Source organism: Gallinula chloropus, assembly GCF_964237585.1.
Source record: "Gallinula chloropus genome assembly, chromosome: 8".
Taxonomy (NCBI): Eukaryota; Metazoa; Chordata; class Aves; order Gruiformes; family Rallidae; genus Gallinula; species Gallinula chloropus.
Window position 1 is genome coordinate 27,120,516 of NC_140093.1, and position 17,994 is coordinate 27,138,509.

General features: G+C 42.9%; 1 protein-coding gene across 1 annotated transcript in view; it reads right to left on the reverse strand.

The window, feature by feature from the left end:
- Positions 1–3,066: 3,066 nt before the first annotated feature.
- Positions 3,067–17,994, reverse strand: part of SPHKAP (SPHK1 interactor, AKAP domain containing) — a gene marked incomplete at its 3' end in the record, with an annotated part of 98,215 nt that continues 83,287 nt past the window's right edge. The window contains exons 6-12 of the mRNA XM_084267472.1: positions 17,332–17,587; positions 13,320–17,049; positions 9,931–10,110; positions 8,067–8,153; positions 6,064–6,116; positions 5,794–5,978; positions 3,067–3,210 (exon numbers count right to left, since the gene is read on the reverse strand). Coding sequence (XP_084123598.1) covers positions 3,067–3,210; positions 5,794–5,978; positions 6,064–6,116; positions 8,067–8,153; positions 9,931–10,110; positions 13,320–17,049; positions 17,332–17,587 — 4,635 coding nt within the window. The remainder of the gene's footprint in view (positions 3,211–5,793; positions 5,979–6,063; positions 6,117–8,066; positions 8,154–9,930; positions 10,111–13,319; positions 17,050–17,331; positions 17,588–17,994) is intronic.

The window sequence follows — 17,994 nt, forward strand, 5'->3', positions numbered from 1 at the left end:
CCTAAGGAGACTCCTGAGCGTGTCCAGTAAGGACTGGCACAGTGGAAAACAGATTTGCTGTATTGTTTCTGTCCTTCACGTGTCTGAATCCTTCAGTATGTACCTCTGGGAACACAGTTTGTTTTTCTGGGAAAGAAGCTCTTAGCTTGTACCACATAACATCCCCAGGACAGAACACACGTTTTTGGAGCGGAGGACGAGGATTTTTATGCAAGTACACGATGTGTACTGGGCCTCTTGATGCATGCTTTTTGTACCTCTTGAGATTCAATTTCTTTTCTGAGTAGGTGAGGACAGCAATACTCATACCCACTTGTGTTTAAAAAGTGGCATTTTGTGAGAACTTCTTGTTCACCTCCATGTAATCCCTTACATTTCTTGGGCAGTTAGTAGGATATGAAATGTACCCTGCTTGCCTGTGTTTGTTTGCTGTGCTGTACTGTGTACTTTTCAGCTGAAACTGTGAGGAGAGCTCAGTATCTATCCATCAGTCAGCCAGAACTTTCTTCATTATAAATTGTTTTAACTAGTTTGATGGTCCAGCTGTCTAATTTAGCTGTCTGTCCTGCTAAATGCTGTACAGCTGCAAGTTGCTTTCTGAGGACCTGTTCCTCAGGAGACCGGTTTGAACAGTTGGAAGTAGTTCTGTGATTTTTTTCCTCATACTTGGTGAAGGTTTAGGAATGGCTCAGCCTTGAATTCAAGTTTTTAAACTGGCTGGTATTTAGGTGTTTTCCTTCTCAGCTGGTGTTTGTTTTATTTATTAAGGGGCTCAGTGGAGCGGTGGGGTTTTTTTCCCCTGACAGTTTGAAAGTCAAAGGGCAGGATTCATGGTGACATCCTGTGCTTGCCTGTCATGCAGCTCTGTGTGAGACTGAGGTAGGACCTGGAGCTTACTCTGACTTCTTTTAGGTGGGACCACAGGCCAGCTTTTTGCACGTGGAAGCATGGTTTTAAGAAGGTACAGGGATGGCAAGCAAATGTTGTTCAATGGGTCCAAAAAGGCAGAGAGGCCACGTGTGATAACATAAATTTATTTCCGAATAAATCGCAACATTAAGAACTACTGTACAGAGAAACTGCATCACACTGTTACAACTCTGTATTTGTGCTTTGTAGGATAAGTAAACATTTATTCTATCACAGCAAAAAAATCGTATACTGACAACTAACTGGACTTAGTTTAAAAATAAATACACTTTCCCATCTATTAACTCAGAAGCGCTGTAACACTTGGTGCTTTTGGTTAACTTCCAGCCTCAGAAATGCTGAGCACTCAGAGTTGCCACTCACAGGTGGGAGTCAGGGATGTTCAGCAAGTCTCAGAGTGGGCCAGTGACTGCATGGTTACCTTCAGCAAATGCAAACAATCAACCTTTATCTTGACAGTAAAGTGACCTTCACTGTTGTGTACATACTGCAGATAGATGTAAAATTACTCACGTGGTTTGATGTTCCACATTGGATTTAGATTTGCTAACAGTTTGTGTTTTGTAACAAATGAGTGATGCAATCATGCGTGTTTAGGAATGGTTTTCAAGAGAAAATTGTGAATATGGCTCTTTTTCATAAATTATTTAAAACTACTTTAAAATTTTCAAAAATATTTAGTGCAAAAGGACAGGGTCTTTTCAAGAAATATTACAGGAGCATATACTGTTATATGGAAAATAAACATCTCTTAAATATTTTACTGGGAAAAGCAGGCAGGCTTTCTATTATGCTGTTTGGGGTAGGGAGAGATGAAAGAGAAGTATTTTCAAAGAAACAAATCACAGAAGAGCTGTGATGTGGTAAGTTATATGTGCCTTTAAGTTCAAAACCAATCTCTTTGGCAGAGTCAAGAGAACGTATCATGAAGTACATGATACTCACAGATCATCTCAACAAGACGATACCGTAGTGTTATCTTACCAAACGGTTATATAAATGCTGTAGTAGTGTGAACTATCACATGTAGTCCAAACCTTTATATTCAAAAGGAACAAGTATGCTGAAATTTTAACAATCATTTTGCTTTGTTACAAAAAATGAAGGTTTTATGAGGAAATGGTACTCTTTTCAGATAGCATTTCTTTGCCTTATTAACAATTTATTTGATTAAAGTAAAATTTAAAATAGTACTTTTTTCACTGCTTTTAACTGATATGTAGCATGTTACATAGTGCTTTAAATAGAAGCACTTTAGGTAAGAAATGTACTATCTTAACTCCCTCTTACCAGGTAGGGACACTGAGGCACGGAGGTGAAATGACTCGCCCAGGGTCGGGCGGCCTGTCTGTCTGCGTGCTGCCCTCACTGGGGTTGTGCTCAGGGGTGTACTGGGGTGGCTATGCTGAACTGCACTGCCTCTAGGTGAAATGGAACAAGACATTGAGGGAAATAACTGAGAGGCTGGGCTTCATTTCCTTGAGAAGCAGACAGGACTGGGGAACAGCCTCCAAGAGAAATAATCACAGGAGAAGAAACTAAAATGTGTTTCCAGCAGCTCTTTATTGTGTTGTCTAACTGCAAAGGTGTGAAGTCTTCAGATCTTTACCCCTTTAGCAGCGTATGGGAATTTAAAAAAAAACTAAACAACAATTTGTCTAGGGACATGTGTGTGTGTCCAGGCATCCCAGGACGTGTGTGCCCAGGCATCCCGGAACACACCCGGGTTCTCACACGTAAGCTGAACAAATACTGGTGTCTCAGAACTGAAAACTAGCACACTATCCCATTTTAGCTGATGGATCTAATGAAACTGATGAAAATGGAACATATCAAGATACTTGATTAAGCCTTTACTGTGTAGTCTGTTGATTCAAAGGCTTAAGAATCCATCCCCTTCTTGTACAGTACGTCCTATAGCACAACACATCAGCAGTCCCCCGTGGTACGGACAGATAGAATACACCTTGGTTTCGCTTTGCGCCTCGTTTGGCCATGGAACAGGCATGTGCTGTTTCTGTGGAGTTTGTACATCTTTGCTCATTTCGTTCAGTGATGTTCAGGAATTGGAGCGTTACACAAACCACTGCTTATTTAAACAGGAATAAAACAAAAACGCTGAACAAGTGACCTTTCTTAACCCAATTCCAGAAGCCAGTCAAACAGGCTTGGTGTCACGGCTCTGCCCTCCTCGCTGAGCTTGCAGTACTGCACCACGGCGTGAAAGATGTCTCCCACTTTCCAGGACTTCCGTTGAACTAACTGCACAACATCTAAAAACTAAACAGAAAAACCAAAACAAAACAGGCTGAGGGTTTGGCTGACCTCTTGCTGGGGTTCTGTTAACTGAATTACACAAACGCTGCCCTAAGCCCATCCTTTGTACATGTGCTGTTGTAGGAGGGAGTGGACACACTTCACCACACAGCAACACAAAGGTTCTCTGTGCTTCTAAAACTTCATTTCTGAAGTTCTGTTGCTCCCCAAAGACTGGGATGTTTTCTAAATTAGCTGCTTTCATTAGTTATTTATTGCAATGAAAGTAAGAACAGTGAAAGTGAGCTTGATAAGGTATCACAACTCTCCTTGTTATCAAACATATTCTGTCAAACAATGGAAGCATGACTGTTTGAAAGAAAAAACCCCACAATCCTCTTCATTACCTTCAGCTGTATTTTGGTTTATGCTTAATTTGCTCTATTTCCACATACACATCCCACAGATTTTTAAATATTCTCATAGTACTGGTGAGAGAGAATTCTGGGTAAGTTTGTCACATGAAGACATTTGCCACAATTGTAGTTCAATCACAGAGAGGATCTATATTTGATTTTTTTTTTAACTTCCAGATAAACCAGAGGTTAAGTACATGTTCTTAAGCAGCTGTACATAATCCTGAATTTTGTCCACTTTGTACTTCATAATGGGCTTCACAGGGTCATACATCTGGTCCCATTTTTTTCTGAAGCACATAAATGAAAATCAAAGCTTTTCATTTCTTTGAATTTCACAATCAATATCCAATTAGCTTGCTCCTTCTACATTTCCCGTTTTAAACCACCCACGAAAATATTGAGTATCTCCTGTTAGTGTAGCTGTTTGCTATTTACATACTGAAGCCTAAACTTTTAATATGTATTTTAATGATATTTAATAGGCACGCGATTTCCAAGAGCACTGTTGTAGGCAGGATGTGCTTCATTATTCTCTAGTGTATTTTTGCAATTGAATTAACTGTTTGCCAAAGCACATGGGTAAAGCTGACAGCTGTTTCTTTAATTAGATGCAATTTGGACTGTTGCTGCTGAATGCATTTTAAATTATGTTTATGATTCCCAAATGCATGTACTCAAGAAAATCAAACAATATCTCTGCTACTCAAAATGATCTTCCCATAGACATTATTTTAAGAGACCAAAATACTGATTTGTAATACTGTTTTCATTAATTGATTTGAATACTGTGACACTTTTAGTAAGCCTTGGGGCTTGATGACCTTGGAAAAGGCTTGTTATTCCCAAAATGCTGTAAGTAGTCGGTGCTCCATTGCAGATGGCACCAGATGCTAGTCATTCAAGTGTCTGCAATGGAGCACCGACTAATCACTCAGGAACAAAACCAGTCTGCACTTCTTGTGGCCACTGTGGGCTTCAGTCTTGCTCCTGGTGCTCTGGCTTCTGCAGACCCCTCCAAAAGCTGCTCGGTGCTGGCTGTCAGTGCCTACCTGCCCTGCCCTGCAAACAGACTTCTGCTTTCCAGTTGGTGCTGGCAGAGGCTGAGCCAGGTGTGACCAGGAGCAAAAGGAACTGGCACAGGCTGTGCTTTTTCTATTGCTACGGCAGGGGAGGCTCTTCATAACTTCCATAAAATGATGCAAAATGTTTCAGTCAGTCTAATTTTCCAGGCAGTGGGTGTGTGATAAAATTACAGCTCCACTGGTTGGTCGCTGCCTGGGTAAAGCTGTGTCTCAGGGCAGCAGTAATACAAGGATATGCTGGCACAGACAGATCCACCCTGCCTATCCTCCCAACTTGCAGTCAGCTCTGGTGCAGGTGCCTCGCTGTCCTGTTCCCTGAGACCGTGAACCTGAGCTAACACAGGTTATCTGAGGTTTGCAGTCAGTCTCTTCTGCACACTGGGGCAGCAGTGAGGTCCGTTCCTTGGCGTGCAGGGACCTCGTTCTGCCAGCACAAAGTGACTCTAAAGCCAAAGCATTTGGCCATGGAAGATCTCATGTAAACAGAGGAACTGCCAGGCCCCTGTTGGGACCCTGCTGTATACCCCGCCATAGCAATTTAGGAACAGCCAAGCACAAGCTCAGCCCTGCCTGAGGCTGCCCTCATCAGTGTGGTGGGCAAGGCAGAACCTGCAGGATGGTTAGGAATTCCCAAGATGGAAATCTTTAAGTACAGCTTATGCCTCTCATCACAGTCAGCTCTTAATGTTACCGAGTAGCAGAACTTTGTGTGTGATGTCCACCCACAGGTGATTTTTATCTTTACTTTTTAAGTTATGTGCTTAAACTTCACAAAGCATCTTCAGCCCCTCCAGTGCAGCCACTGTGTGCTAATTCTGCCCTGGGTGTTGGTATTTCACACATCATTGATATGAAAAAGAGAAAACATGTTAGAGAGGCTTTGGAGAAAGTCTCAGGGTGATTCTAGTTTCTTGTGCCATGGGCAATGTACTGACCATAGCTTAAATTCTGACATGTTTAATTCTCTCCTCACCTTCAGTTACAAACAGTAGTATTGCTATAATGAAGATGCTATTACGTGTTTTTAAGTTCATTAACTTCAATACACTGTAACTGCTACCGTGATTGAAATGAATTAACAGTATGCCCAATTCTATAAGCAGTACCTTTTCAATCCTGTTTTCCTGAGATTTCTTAAAATAGATGGTTGGAATTCCAAGTTCAGAAGCAGCTATCCACTGCAGGGTGGCTCGCAGCTCCGCATCTGGGCACTCTGGTTCCAGATCAAAGTTTATCACCAGTAGGTCCTTTTGGCAATTGGCTGTTCCCACTGAAAGCCCAGAAGTACTTTCTGGAAAAATAATCCCAGCAGTTACTGGTGCAATTATGTGCATTAACTTCAAATTGTATGCTTGAATTGTTATGGTTCAACTTACCCTCTGTATTTTCTGCCTGTTCTTTAAGGAAAACCTTTTCTTCTACTAATTCACTTAGAAACAAACAACAACAAAGCTTATTAGTGATATTTAGGAACAGTCTACAACATTGCTTCTTGATGGATAAACTTCTCCCTCAATGTAAGACCTAGAAAACTGCAAGAAAAAAGTTACATAGGATGAATGAATAAAATGCTGAATATATTTAAATCATTTAGTCTGTAAATCAGGAAAAGCTTATGGGAATCACAGCACTAGTCCTGTAATAGGATGAAGTACTTGTACAGGTTGCACTGTGTGTTACATTTCACCAGGATCTGTCTCTCTTTACAGATTACATAATGACAAGCAAACGACATTATGGAAAGACACAGCAAGTCTCATAACCTGGGGGGAAATACTGAACTTCCTATGTATGTAATATATAGGAAATACTGAACTTCCTATGTATGTAACATACTCTTTGCTGTAATAACTCCCTGGCTGAATCTTTTCCAGTCTTGCTTTCCAGTTTTATCTTTCATAGTTAGGCAGGATCATAACTATCAATGACTTCAACTACTGCTAGTTTGGATAAACAAATTCCAAATTCTATTTACACTTCACAAAAAACTTCCAAAATTCTTACGTTCTGAGGTATCCTCTCTTTCTCAAACTACAGAAATGAACTCCAGGCATCTGGTCACTGCTTCTCCTTCTTGTTCTCAACACGATATCCATGTCCATGTGGCAGGAGACTGCCAACTGACTATTGATGTCACAGCTATAGCCTTTGGTATGTGTTTCCAGACTGCCCCGTTTTGCCCTCAGTTGGGGCGATGCTTCCAGGGTAAGGCTTTGTTTCCAACAAGGGAGGGTGCTACTCTACCGCCCTTGTTCACAGGATTTCAGAATGTCCCCCAAGGCTTCAAAGAATCAAGATCACATGTACTCATGAACTGGCTGCTGTGTGGTGTGAGAGGGGAAACGGCAGCATGCAAGGTGTGGTCTGTCACAGGTGCTTAATAACGCCCTTCCCACCGCGTTCTTTTCCAGTTTTCTGTTGGAATATGGATGCGTTCTGTTCCTTGATTTTGGTCTGTGGAATTACAAACTTCTCATGCTTATTGGTTAATAATAGCTCCTGAAAGCTGACAAGGGGAGTTAGGAATGTACCCCTTTGGTCCTTGGAAAGGTAAGCGAGAAGGATCATTTTTAGGCGTGCCTGTAGCAGGTATCACTGCCTGCTGTGAAGGTGAGAATGTTTTAACAAGCTTAGTCTCCAAACAGGCAGCTGAGAGAGGAATGCCTGTAACTCTATAGAAATATAAATGCCCAGATTTATTATGAAAAAGCTTCTTGAAAGCAGGGCAGTGGTAGTATAGTGAGTATTTTTCTGAGGTGACAGACTTTGTAAAGTTCCCATGTGTCATGTGTGATGTACAGTCCGTCTGCTTCTGCAGTGGCCTTGCCCTGACTGCATCAGGATGCTTGCCAGCTGGCAGGCTGCACCAGGTTTCAGGGTACCAGAATCTTTAGGCAGGTACTTGCACATCTCTCAACAATTTTATTGCATGCTCAGTAGAAACATGTCTAGAAACAACACATAAGATGTACTTTGGGCAAAAATATTATAGGTCTTGGAAAGAATGCTATCACATTTTTTCCTTTGACCTGAATTGATCCTTATTTGCTTGGCCTTATTGCCATTGCAGTGAATATCTGAAATTATTGGGAGAACCAAGTTGTCACATTGGGAAACTGATGCTGCAGAAAAGTATCTTTCAGGCAGAGTGGTTGGTGGCTCCATATTCTCTTGAGAGACCCACCTGGGGGGGCTTTCCCTGGAGTCTTTCAGTGTCTGGTGCTGTTGCTCTGCACAGACACCTGCATATACTTTTTTCGGAAGCGATCGGCAGGCTCAGCAGCAGGTGCAAAGCAGGGCTTGGCACATTTTAGATGGTGTAAATGATTTGCAGTTAAAATTAGACTAAACATCAAGTCTCACTCCAGTGACTACTTACTTAATCATAGGAGAAGATGGCACGTTCTCCTGATAAATTTCCAGGTCCATAATGCCAAGACTGCTAGTTGTACTGCTGTTGCCATTGCTGACAAAGCAAAAGTTTAAATATTAGTGCCAAGCTGCACTGAACATGTCTCCATACATCATTTTTTCCTTAATTTATTCACGTACAAAACAAAGGGAGGAGGCTGTGTCCTGTTACGCAGAGTTCCATAAAACCAGATACGCTCAGCAAGTGGGTCCCAGAACGAAGCACACTAATCTGCTCAAAATAATGAGGCTTTTATCAAAATAGTTCTAGATGGAGCATGTATCAAGTGATGCAGGTAAAAATAAAAGTGGACTATCTTTTTGTGAATGGCTTCTGCAATGAGCATCTGGCCTTAAACAAAAAAAACAGTCGGAATGAGTCCTTGACAAGAAGGTTTGTCAGGTGCAGAGATGTCCTGGAAAAAACCTGCAGAGATTCAGATACCTCTGAACATGGTGAGATACAGCAAGGCAGTTGCTTGCCCATCATATGACTTACCTGCTGGCTGACTCCATGCCTGTAACCAGCAGCAGTTTCAGAGTATTGCATCGTACCTCAAACACTATTGGGGATCTGATGGAACCCACAGGTACAGTGACAGCCCCTTATGTTTTGGACTACTCTGAAAGACTCAGACTTTAATTAAAGCCACTGGTCATTGGGGCCACTAACACACAGTATTCTTTTTGGCCTCCCCATGAGAATGAAGTATTACATCTGACAATGTCTGGAAAAAACAACACCAGTTTGCTTGACAACATCACTGTAAATTTGGCAGTGAATGTCTATGCAGGTATTGTAACAGTCTCACCTACAAGTTGTGAACTTGTTGGCTGCCAGTCAACTAACACAAACAAGTTCTGCGTGGTGAGTCAACTCAAACCACTTTCTGCTGAACAGCAATTAATAGCAGTTTTCCTTTCATCAGAAGGACTGACTTACACAGACCCTTTTGCCACCAGGTTTTCTGAGTCCATGTCAGCACGCCGTGCAGTCAGACTCGTTTCCATGCAGAGCCAAAAGGTATGATGCATCAGCTCTCCCAGACAAAGGACTTGTTAGAGGTTGATACTACAATGTACTGGGATGAATGTTCACCCACACTGACAGGCAAGTTTTCTTCAGAATTTTTTCAGTGAACCAACAGTGCTGACAGAGGCTCTTTCCCCTCCCTGCTTCATTTCCATACTGTCTTTTCCCTCCTTGTCATCTTAATACCCAAGAGGAACCTTGCTCAATTTGCGTTTGTGAAAGGGCTGAAGTCAAACTAACATCACTTGATATAAACTCTAAGGACTAGATAACATCTTTAAACATATGTCCTGACTTGAATAGGAACAAAAAGCAGCACACTGCAATGGGAGCACTGCAATTTATGCCTGCTTGGGGGAGCTTGGCCATCCTCTATTGATCTGCTCCCTTGTGCCAGTCTAAGGCTCTGTCTCTGCTCTAAGTGTGCAGATACCCTGTGGGAATAGCAGTCTCAATCTCAGCTAAGAAGATACCAAAATAAACTTTATGTGAATAGGAGCAAGTAAATCAAAGGCAAGGCCATAGCAATAAGGTTGTCTGATGGTCCTTTCACTGTAGGACTGAGCTGCTTGAGTGGTGCCAGGAAGTTTTTCCTTGTCTGAATCTAGCTGCTCACCAAGGCAAAGACCTGACTGAGAACCAGAATGTGGCTCAGGTTTTTTTTGCTTTTAAAAATAATGCAGACAAGAACTCTGTCATGTGCTTTCCTTCCAGTACTCTGACTGTTGACCCTCATTCCAGATGCATGGTAGTCAAATCACTAGCTTGGTTGACCACTAAGAACAGACAACATGGGTACCTCAGGGATCGCTCGCTGAGTTGTAAGTAGCTACTTGTGTCATCAGGGTTGTCCTCATCGTTAGCTAGCTGGGACCAGCTGCCAGTGCTTTCTTCACTGCTGCTGAGGTGGTTTGGAAATTCTTCAGCTGTTTTTGTGTCTCCCACGATTTCAGCATCTGGTCTGCTCTGAGGACTGTTGCTGGTGGGGCGACAAGGAAGGCACACTGATATTGTAATAAGGGTAAACAAGCAGGAACCACCCATCTGCAGGCAACGCTGCTCAGTAAAATCAACCAAGCTGCAGAATTATGCAGATGCAAGAGAATGGACAATCTTATCATTTACACATGAAGTCCAGTTGAACATATGGCCTGAGATGCTCTTAAAGAAGGATCACTGCTCTAAGCAGCACAGAAAAGGTTTAACTCGTACAAAAAAACCCTGCTCCTTGCCTAGGCCTATTGCTCAATGCACTTCAGTCAGTCAGGGGTTGAAACACGTGGGATGTGCCAGTGCAGAATGACAGCACTTCCTGAAAATACCTATCAGGGTGAAATCCCCATCCTGCTAAAGGGTGAACTGAGTTTATTGCCAGGGATTTCTACTCTGTTAACACTGTAGAAGTAACAGCAGGGAAGTATTACAGGTTGGGAAGCACTAATGACTCTTGGTCTTCTGTGCTTATTAGGATATCTGCTGTTTAGGTTGGGGAAGGACAAAGTGTTCTTTTTCTAGGTAGATGTGCAGTGGGTAGTCAGAAACCAGACTGAACGTGGAGTCCAGGCCAAGCTGAAAAGTGCAGGGTTAAGGGAAAAATGTTTTATAATTCTGCATGCTTGGCATGGCACACAAACACACACAAAAAATAAAAACTATATTCACAGTAACTTTTCAGAGGCAAGCTGGACTTTGTGAGACTTACTGTGGCACTTCTGGTATGCAGTACATAATAATCCAAACTCCCCTCTTTTTGGATGATAATAAAGACTTAGTGATAGAATAACAATTAAAGCAAAACCATATTTTGTTATATTTACTGGATGGTCTGCATTTGCAACTTTGTTTAGAACGATATAATGTGTCCTGGCAATCCTCTGCAGGATGCCTCTAGAGAAGTTCTTGCCCTCAGACCTCTAGCTATAGTTACAGCTGAGGCTCCCTGCCTTCAGTTAGAGCAAGAGATCACCCCAAAAATTCTATTGCTCTCAAGTAGTTAACTTGATTAAGAATATACTGAGACAGTATCATCGTGGTTATCTCCTCCTGCTGTGCTCTCACTGTCACGACAACAGAGAAGTTGCTGGATCTGTGTTGGAGGGATGCAGCCTCCTGTACAGGGAGAAAGGGAGTTGTTTGCCTGAGGGCCTCTGCTCTACCAGGCAGGCAACATCTGTCAAATAACTGCATTCGTCATCCCTGACCCCTTGGGTACAGAACTCCTCATCTGCAGTAACGGGAAGGTGCTGCACGGACAGGTTGCAGGGTAGTGGTGTCAGCTGAATTTTTAACACAGGGAAGGTAGCACCTTGGTCCAAAAAATGACAGATTTTTGTGGGAGGCTGTTACTTGGGGGGGGGGTTGTTTCATTTGTTATGAGGTTACATCTCAGAGCAGTGATGCTTTGAACTGACAGTTCCCAACTTCTGAACAGTCAGTGGGCTGGGGCGGTTTCTGTGTGTCTGTCACAGGCCTGGATCTGCTGCCCTGCCTGTGTACAAGGAACAACTCTTTGTTGTTGGATTTTTATTTTTCTAACTGGCTATATGTCTGCTTGACATTTTTCCTGGAGTCCTGTGTGTCTGTATCTATACTAGCAAGTAATTTTGTGCAGTAGGAGTGGATCAAAGTAATTGGTGCTGATATATACACACCCATATATATATTTGTATGGTTTTATTTCAGTCTATATTTGGTCCAGCCAGCCATGCTACAAGTGGTTCATATCCACGTGAAGAACCACTGGAAGCTCTGATCTCCTAGTATGGGTACCAGCACATCTGGTACAGGCTTGGCATGGCTTCTGTTTGAGATTCCTTTAAGGAAATCTGCCCTGTATGCTGGAAATGGAGCTGATGGGTGGAAATGGACACGGGCTGATTCAGAGCTGAACCAACATGCTAACGAGGTGTAGCCTTTGGGCACCAATTCTGCCCTACTAATTGAATTGCTCTAAATTTCCTGTAGGCACTTTAGGAACCCTGCATCAAAGGCAAAGTTGTTATTAGAGGGCTCACAAACTGCATGGAAATAACTTCCAAAGAGTCAGGATTCCAAACAGGCAGATTTCTATGTGTATATTATTAAAAGCTGGCTGTGCTCAAAGGAAGAGCAAGGGCAGCAGGGGAGAGTCACTATGAAAGAACAGCAACACTGTGATAATTATCCACCTAATTACTGCTGTACACAGGGAAGTACGTGCTTTCCCACTTCAAGCAGGGTTTTGTTGAAAGTCAAAGCAAAGCCCTGCCTAGAACAGACCGAGCTGCAAAGTGGTTTCTAACACTGGCACCTGCTCTCTTTCTGGCACTCTGAGATAATGGGGTGCTGCAATGCTCCAAGTGATTGGCGGTTTAGATACAGTTGAAGTAACAGATATGATGAAGTATAGCTAAAAATAGGCAATACCTCGAGAGAGAGAGCCTTGCTCTTAACCTTGGAGCGTTTGCAGCAGCCCTCTACGTTAGCGCCGCGCTCTCGTACGGCAGGGATTACACTTTGCCTTAACCAAAGCAAGCTGGAGCTTTTCCAACAAAAGGGGTACAGCTGAAGGAGAGCGGGGTGGGCTCCAGGATAAACTGCATGAAATGAAGTTTTATTTATTCGTCTAAGTTGTAACTGAGGAGTCTTGAACCAAAGGAGGTGAGGGGTACTTTGAAGTACTGTTTTACTTCCTTCACTAAAGAATGCTTTTCACTTATAGCTCCAGACAGTAAACTCAAAGCTGAACTTCAGGCTCTTGGAAGCCTGGTTTTGTTTCCAGGTACACACAGTGTTACAAACTACAGGTCAAATTCTGCTATCTTCTATTTTAAACTAACATTGACTTTTGGTGGTGTGGTGGGGTTTTTTGGGGTTTTTTTGATTGAGAGATCAGCCAGTGCTGAATGAAAATTCAAACTTTGTCTTTCCTGTGTTGGCTACATAAGACTTAAATATCTGTAGAGGGAAAACTTACTTGTCTGTGCAGTATTAGATTTGGATCTCGGAACTGTAACATTTTCTTTAAGTAACTTTGTTCCAGAAATCAGCACTGTGATATGTTATTGGTCAATTTTATGCCATTGGAAACCTGTAGCCAGAACTTTACCTGTTTATTTCTCCAAAAGAGCTTCTCTTCTTATATAACAAAATCATTTTTACTGGGAAATGAAAGCAAACACCAAAGTAACATGCTGATCTGATGCATACCTGTTTAGCAGGGAACTGGAAACTGCGTGTTTCCCATCAAAAGCTTCTGGAGGCTTTTCTTTGCTTTGATGCTCCTTTCCAGAAGGGCCGCATGAAGTTTGGGACTTGGAGTCTTTATCTGTCTCATCCCGTTGCTCAGTTTCTATCTGAATTAAAGGCACCTCCCTGTGCTGAGCTGCAGGGAGGTGTCCAGGGCTCTTCATACGCTCTTTTTTCTCACCCAAATTTACTGCTTCCTTTCTGGGTTTTGATTGGATCTGAGCTGTGCTTGGGGGATGCTTGCTTTCCAGCACGTGTTCTCGGCTCGTATAGTCAAAGGAATCCTGCTGGACAACAATTAAATTTTTACCACTTTCAACAATATTGGCAGCCAGTCTGTTGGCATATTGTTCCACGTGCGGTGGGGAATCGCTGTGGAACTGCTCTGCCTCTGCCTCATCCGCTATGATTTTGTTCTTGCGCATTAGCGACTCGATAGAACTTGCCCACGTCTCGTGAATCAACATATCTGTGATCTGGTCAGTCTTGCATCTTTGGTACAGGCATGAGTCAGACTTGCAAAGACCTGAAGAAGACACGGTGCTGACTGGTTGTACACTTAAGGAATCTTGGTGATGGTGAGCAAATCCATCTAATGACTTGGCCTTAACTGGGACGTTAACTGTTAGCCTAGAGCCTGATGATCTGCTGTCAGGCACTGACGACTGTCTAAAGCAAAAAGGTGATCGTAGAGAGGGTGGTAGCAAGTTGCCACACCAGTCCTTCGAGTTCCGAGGGGAAGAGACGTTCTCTTTATTTTCCTTTTCTATTTCTCTTAGCATGTACCTGTAAAATTCCTCTGTTATGCTTTCTGTGCTGGACTGTTTGGATGGGCAACTTGGTCTTACATTAAGATGACCGTTTTTCTTGGCTACCTGTTGCAAAGCAGAAGTTAAGATGCTGTTTGCATTTTTTCCTGCATAGTAATCCAGTAATAAATCAAAACCTCTTCCTTCATTTTCCATTTGGTTCACCATAAATCTTGAAAATTCGTCTGTAATGCTTTCACAACTGGACTGCTTTGAGACAGAGCTTGTTTGGCTCACAGACTGACCAAAGGTGTTCATTAGGCTTAGGGTATTGAAAGAGGCTTTAGAATCCGAATCCTCCTCTGGTATGCTCTCGCAGCTTGAGGCCTTGGCTCGGCTCCATCTTTCACAGTGCAGCCTGTTCCTGGGGTGGTTTGGACCTTGCCAAATGCCATCAACCATGGAGAGCTCGGTGAGGTTCATGATCTTGGCAGCCACTTCATTTGCAAAGATATTGACTGAATCTGGTGTGTCCTCAAGGTTTATAGATTCATCCACCACCCGATTCATCAATCTTTCCTTTAGCTCAGGATGCTCATCTGTTTTTCTTTTGATCTCACTCAGTCTGGGTGCCCTGTGCTTCCGAACAACTGAACCATTAGCTTCCTTTTTCCTTTTCATCGTACGGCACGATAAACTCTGGGTCACCAGGTATTCATTGCCCCTCTTCCAAGCACAGAACCAGGGTTGCTTTCCATTTGAATTTTCAAGACAAATGGCAGCTATTTCTGTTGCCATAGAGACAACTGTTTCTGCCAATTCTTCTGCAAAATCTGTTATACAATATTTATCCCTTGAATGTTTCACTTGTAGCACAGGCTGAGAAGGAAGCAAGACATGATTTCCTAATAAAGACAAGCTAACCTGAACATCGTTATTTAGCACAGCATCACACTTATGCTTGGCCTGGTTTTCTGCGTTGGTGGTGGCACTGGAAGACAGTTGTTCCTGAACACCATGCTTGCATTCATTGCTAGCAAAGGTGTTTTCTCTGTCGGAAAATGATCTGTAGTCTTTCTTCTTCTGATGATTGTTACCCTGATTTGGGGTTTTGTAACAGTCTCTGGCAGTTCTTTTCAGGTATCTTTTCTTGGGAGATGTTTTTGCAACGAGTGCGCTATGACCTGTGGGTCTACTCACTGGTTCCGAATTCAGTGCAGCGTTTTCCCTGTTGTTTGCATCTTTCACGTTACTTTTCCTAGTGTTTGTGACATTTCCAAGATCTTTGCTAGTGCCAGTGCTGCAGGATGCACCATATGGCTTAACAGCAGCGTGATCAAGCGGGCTGCGTGAAGTTTCATGGGCTGTTGCCTGCGTTGACCGTCCTTCTGCTCTTGTGACTTTCTCTGCTTTTGTGGTCTCAGAAAAGAGAGGAGAACACTCTTCAACTTGTCTTATGTCATTCATCTTCTTGCAAGTAAAATACATTACATTAAAAAGTAACTCATTTGCAGTCTCAGTGAAAATGTCTTGTGTGCTTGAGCTGTTTTCTGAAGGGGGGTGTAGCTGCCTCTTCTTCCGAACCTCTTCAATAGAATGTCGTAGAATAATATTGGATAAGTTTTGTGCAAGCTCATCCCTGATTACTTCATCAGTGTGTGGAATCCGTGGCCTTGCTGCTGTTTCAATAATCTTTCCGTTGATGGATTCCATAAAATGCCCTACGTTTTTGTACGTGTTGGGTTTTGTCAAAACGATCGACGCCTCTTTGAGCAGCGCCTCTGCAATGCTGTCATTGAGCTTCTCCATGCTGCTGCCTATAGCTATGCTGCAGTGAAGAGTAACGGCTGCAGAAGTCTGAGCAGCAGACAGAAGTCCAGTGGAAGCTGCAGGATACTTCTCTTCCTTTGTTTCCCCCAGACCACAGACAGCTACGGCACTTGCTACTTGAGTCATGCCGCACAGTGCAGATGGAAATGAATATTCTGTGCCAACACAGTCATCAAGTAGCTGTGATGCTGCTGCGGGTAGTTCTTCGTTATCAACTGTGCCACTTTTAGAGTCGGCGGCTTCTTGATCCCGTCGGAATTTCTCTGCAGCCTGGGGACTGGAAATGGTTCCAATGACCGTGGCTGCACAAGCCAGAGCCACTTCCAGCGCACTCTGGCCATGTCCATTCAAATGTTCTTCCTCAAAGTAATCTGAAACCTCAGCAGAACTTTCTGATTCGTTCCAGTGGCACAGGTTGGGGAAGGCAGACCCCGGCCACTCAGATGCGTTCTCACAGTTGTCTGGACTTTGCACTATGACAATCTTTGGGAGTTCATTCCATGATCTGGGAGCAGACAGGTCATCTGGCTTACAGGAGCTTCCTACGGAGATGCTGACTGCAGCCTCCTCACTGAAAGTGGGTCGAGACTGTGACAGTCTAATGAACGCATCCTGCAGAACAGACTCTGCTAAATTTGTGGCGTACTGACCAGTAGTTGCCTGCTCATTTTGCAAGGGCTCATCAGCTTTCCTGATACCTGCACCATCCTCTCTGTCTGTCTTACTGTTGTGTTTTGCTGGTGGGTCATGCAGAGGCCCCAGCTCCTCTTTAGCCATTTTGGTTAAGGATACATCTTCTAACATGTGAGCTGAGCAGGAATTTTCAGCCTCACCAGTCAAATTAGCAGTACTAATGGAAGAAGTAGCTCTTCCAGCTAATTCCTTTTGCCACAGTATTTCCTGGTCTGACTTATCTTCAGGTTGTAAGGCGCCCTCTTCAGACACAACACTTACAGCTTCAGAGACTCCAGCTGCTGCATTATCTTTATTAATGCAGCTCCCTTCCAGAATGAGTGGCAACCTGGCTTTTCTGTAGTGGAGACTTTCAAATCCCTTTCCTTTAATTTTTTTGACATCTGAAGATGCTTCTGAAATACTTATTTTTTCGTGACCTATTAAAAGAAAAAAGAAGTTAATTTTTGCAGAGTATCACATAACTTTAAAAAGAAAGTGACTGCATAAGTGTGTATCACGTTACTGCTCTGCAAAGCTACTGCATCACCATGTAACCTTGTCTTTGAGCCACAATTTAAAAGTACGACTGGCTGTCCATTTTCTAAATGCAAAGGAAATATATGCATCAATTAACATAAAGTGCAATTTCTGAGAGTGCTGCCCTGGCTGTCTTGCAGTATGAACAATAGCAGAATTATGGTCGGTCGTGTTGCTTTTACCAGTTTTATATTCATCAGTGTCATTGTCATCCTCGAGGTGCTCGGATGCTGTGAGGAAATCTTCTTCTATTGAGGACACTGAGCAGTTTGTGTCATCCTCAGGCTTTAAGATGTGGGTTTCTATCTGCAGCTGTCTCTCCTGAACGAGCTCAAGTCCAATCAGAAACTTGTTTATTTCAAAAATGATGCAGCTTGCGCTGTTTTTCCTGTCCCCCCTCGCACACTGAACCAAGCAGACATCTGCCAGCCAAGGACACTGGAGGGGAAAAGAATCTCAAATAGTTATTTAATTAAAAAAATAAAACTTATTTTAAACTTCCCCCTCCATAAATATCTCAGGAATGTTCTGTTGCAAAGATGCAATGTAATTTGTCACTTAGATGTTTGTGACACAGCGTGCAGTTACATATATGCTAAAATAAGACTGCTTGGGCTGATAGCTTTTGTTATACAAGCAGTTTAGTAGAGATGTCAGATGCATCCCAGGGGCATCTTTATTTTGTTGAAACTACCAAGTAGTTTGTTTTCAATCAACTTCTTGTTCTAATGACAGAGACCTATTTGCTTTTGGCCATGCCAGTGTTAACCACCTGACACGCTGTTATTGGGAGCCTCACACCCCCCAGTATTACCTGTCTCTTGAGGGAATTCTTTGTGCCCATG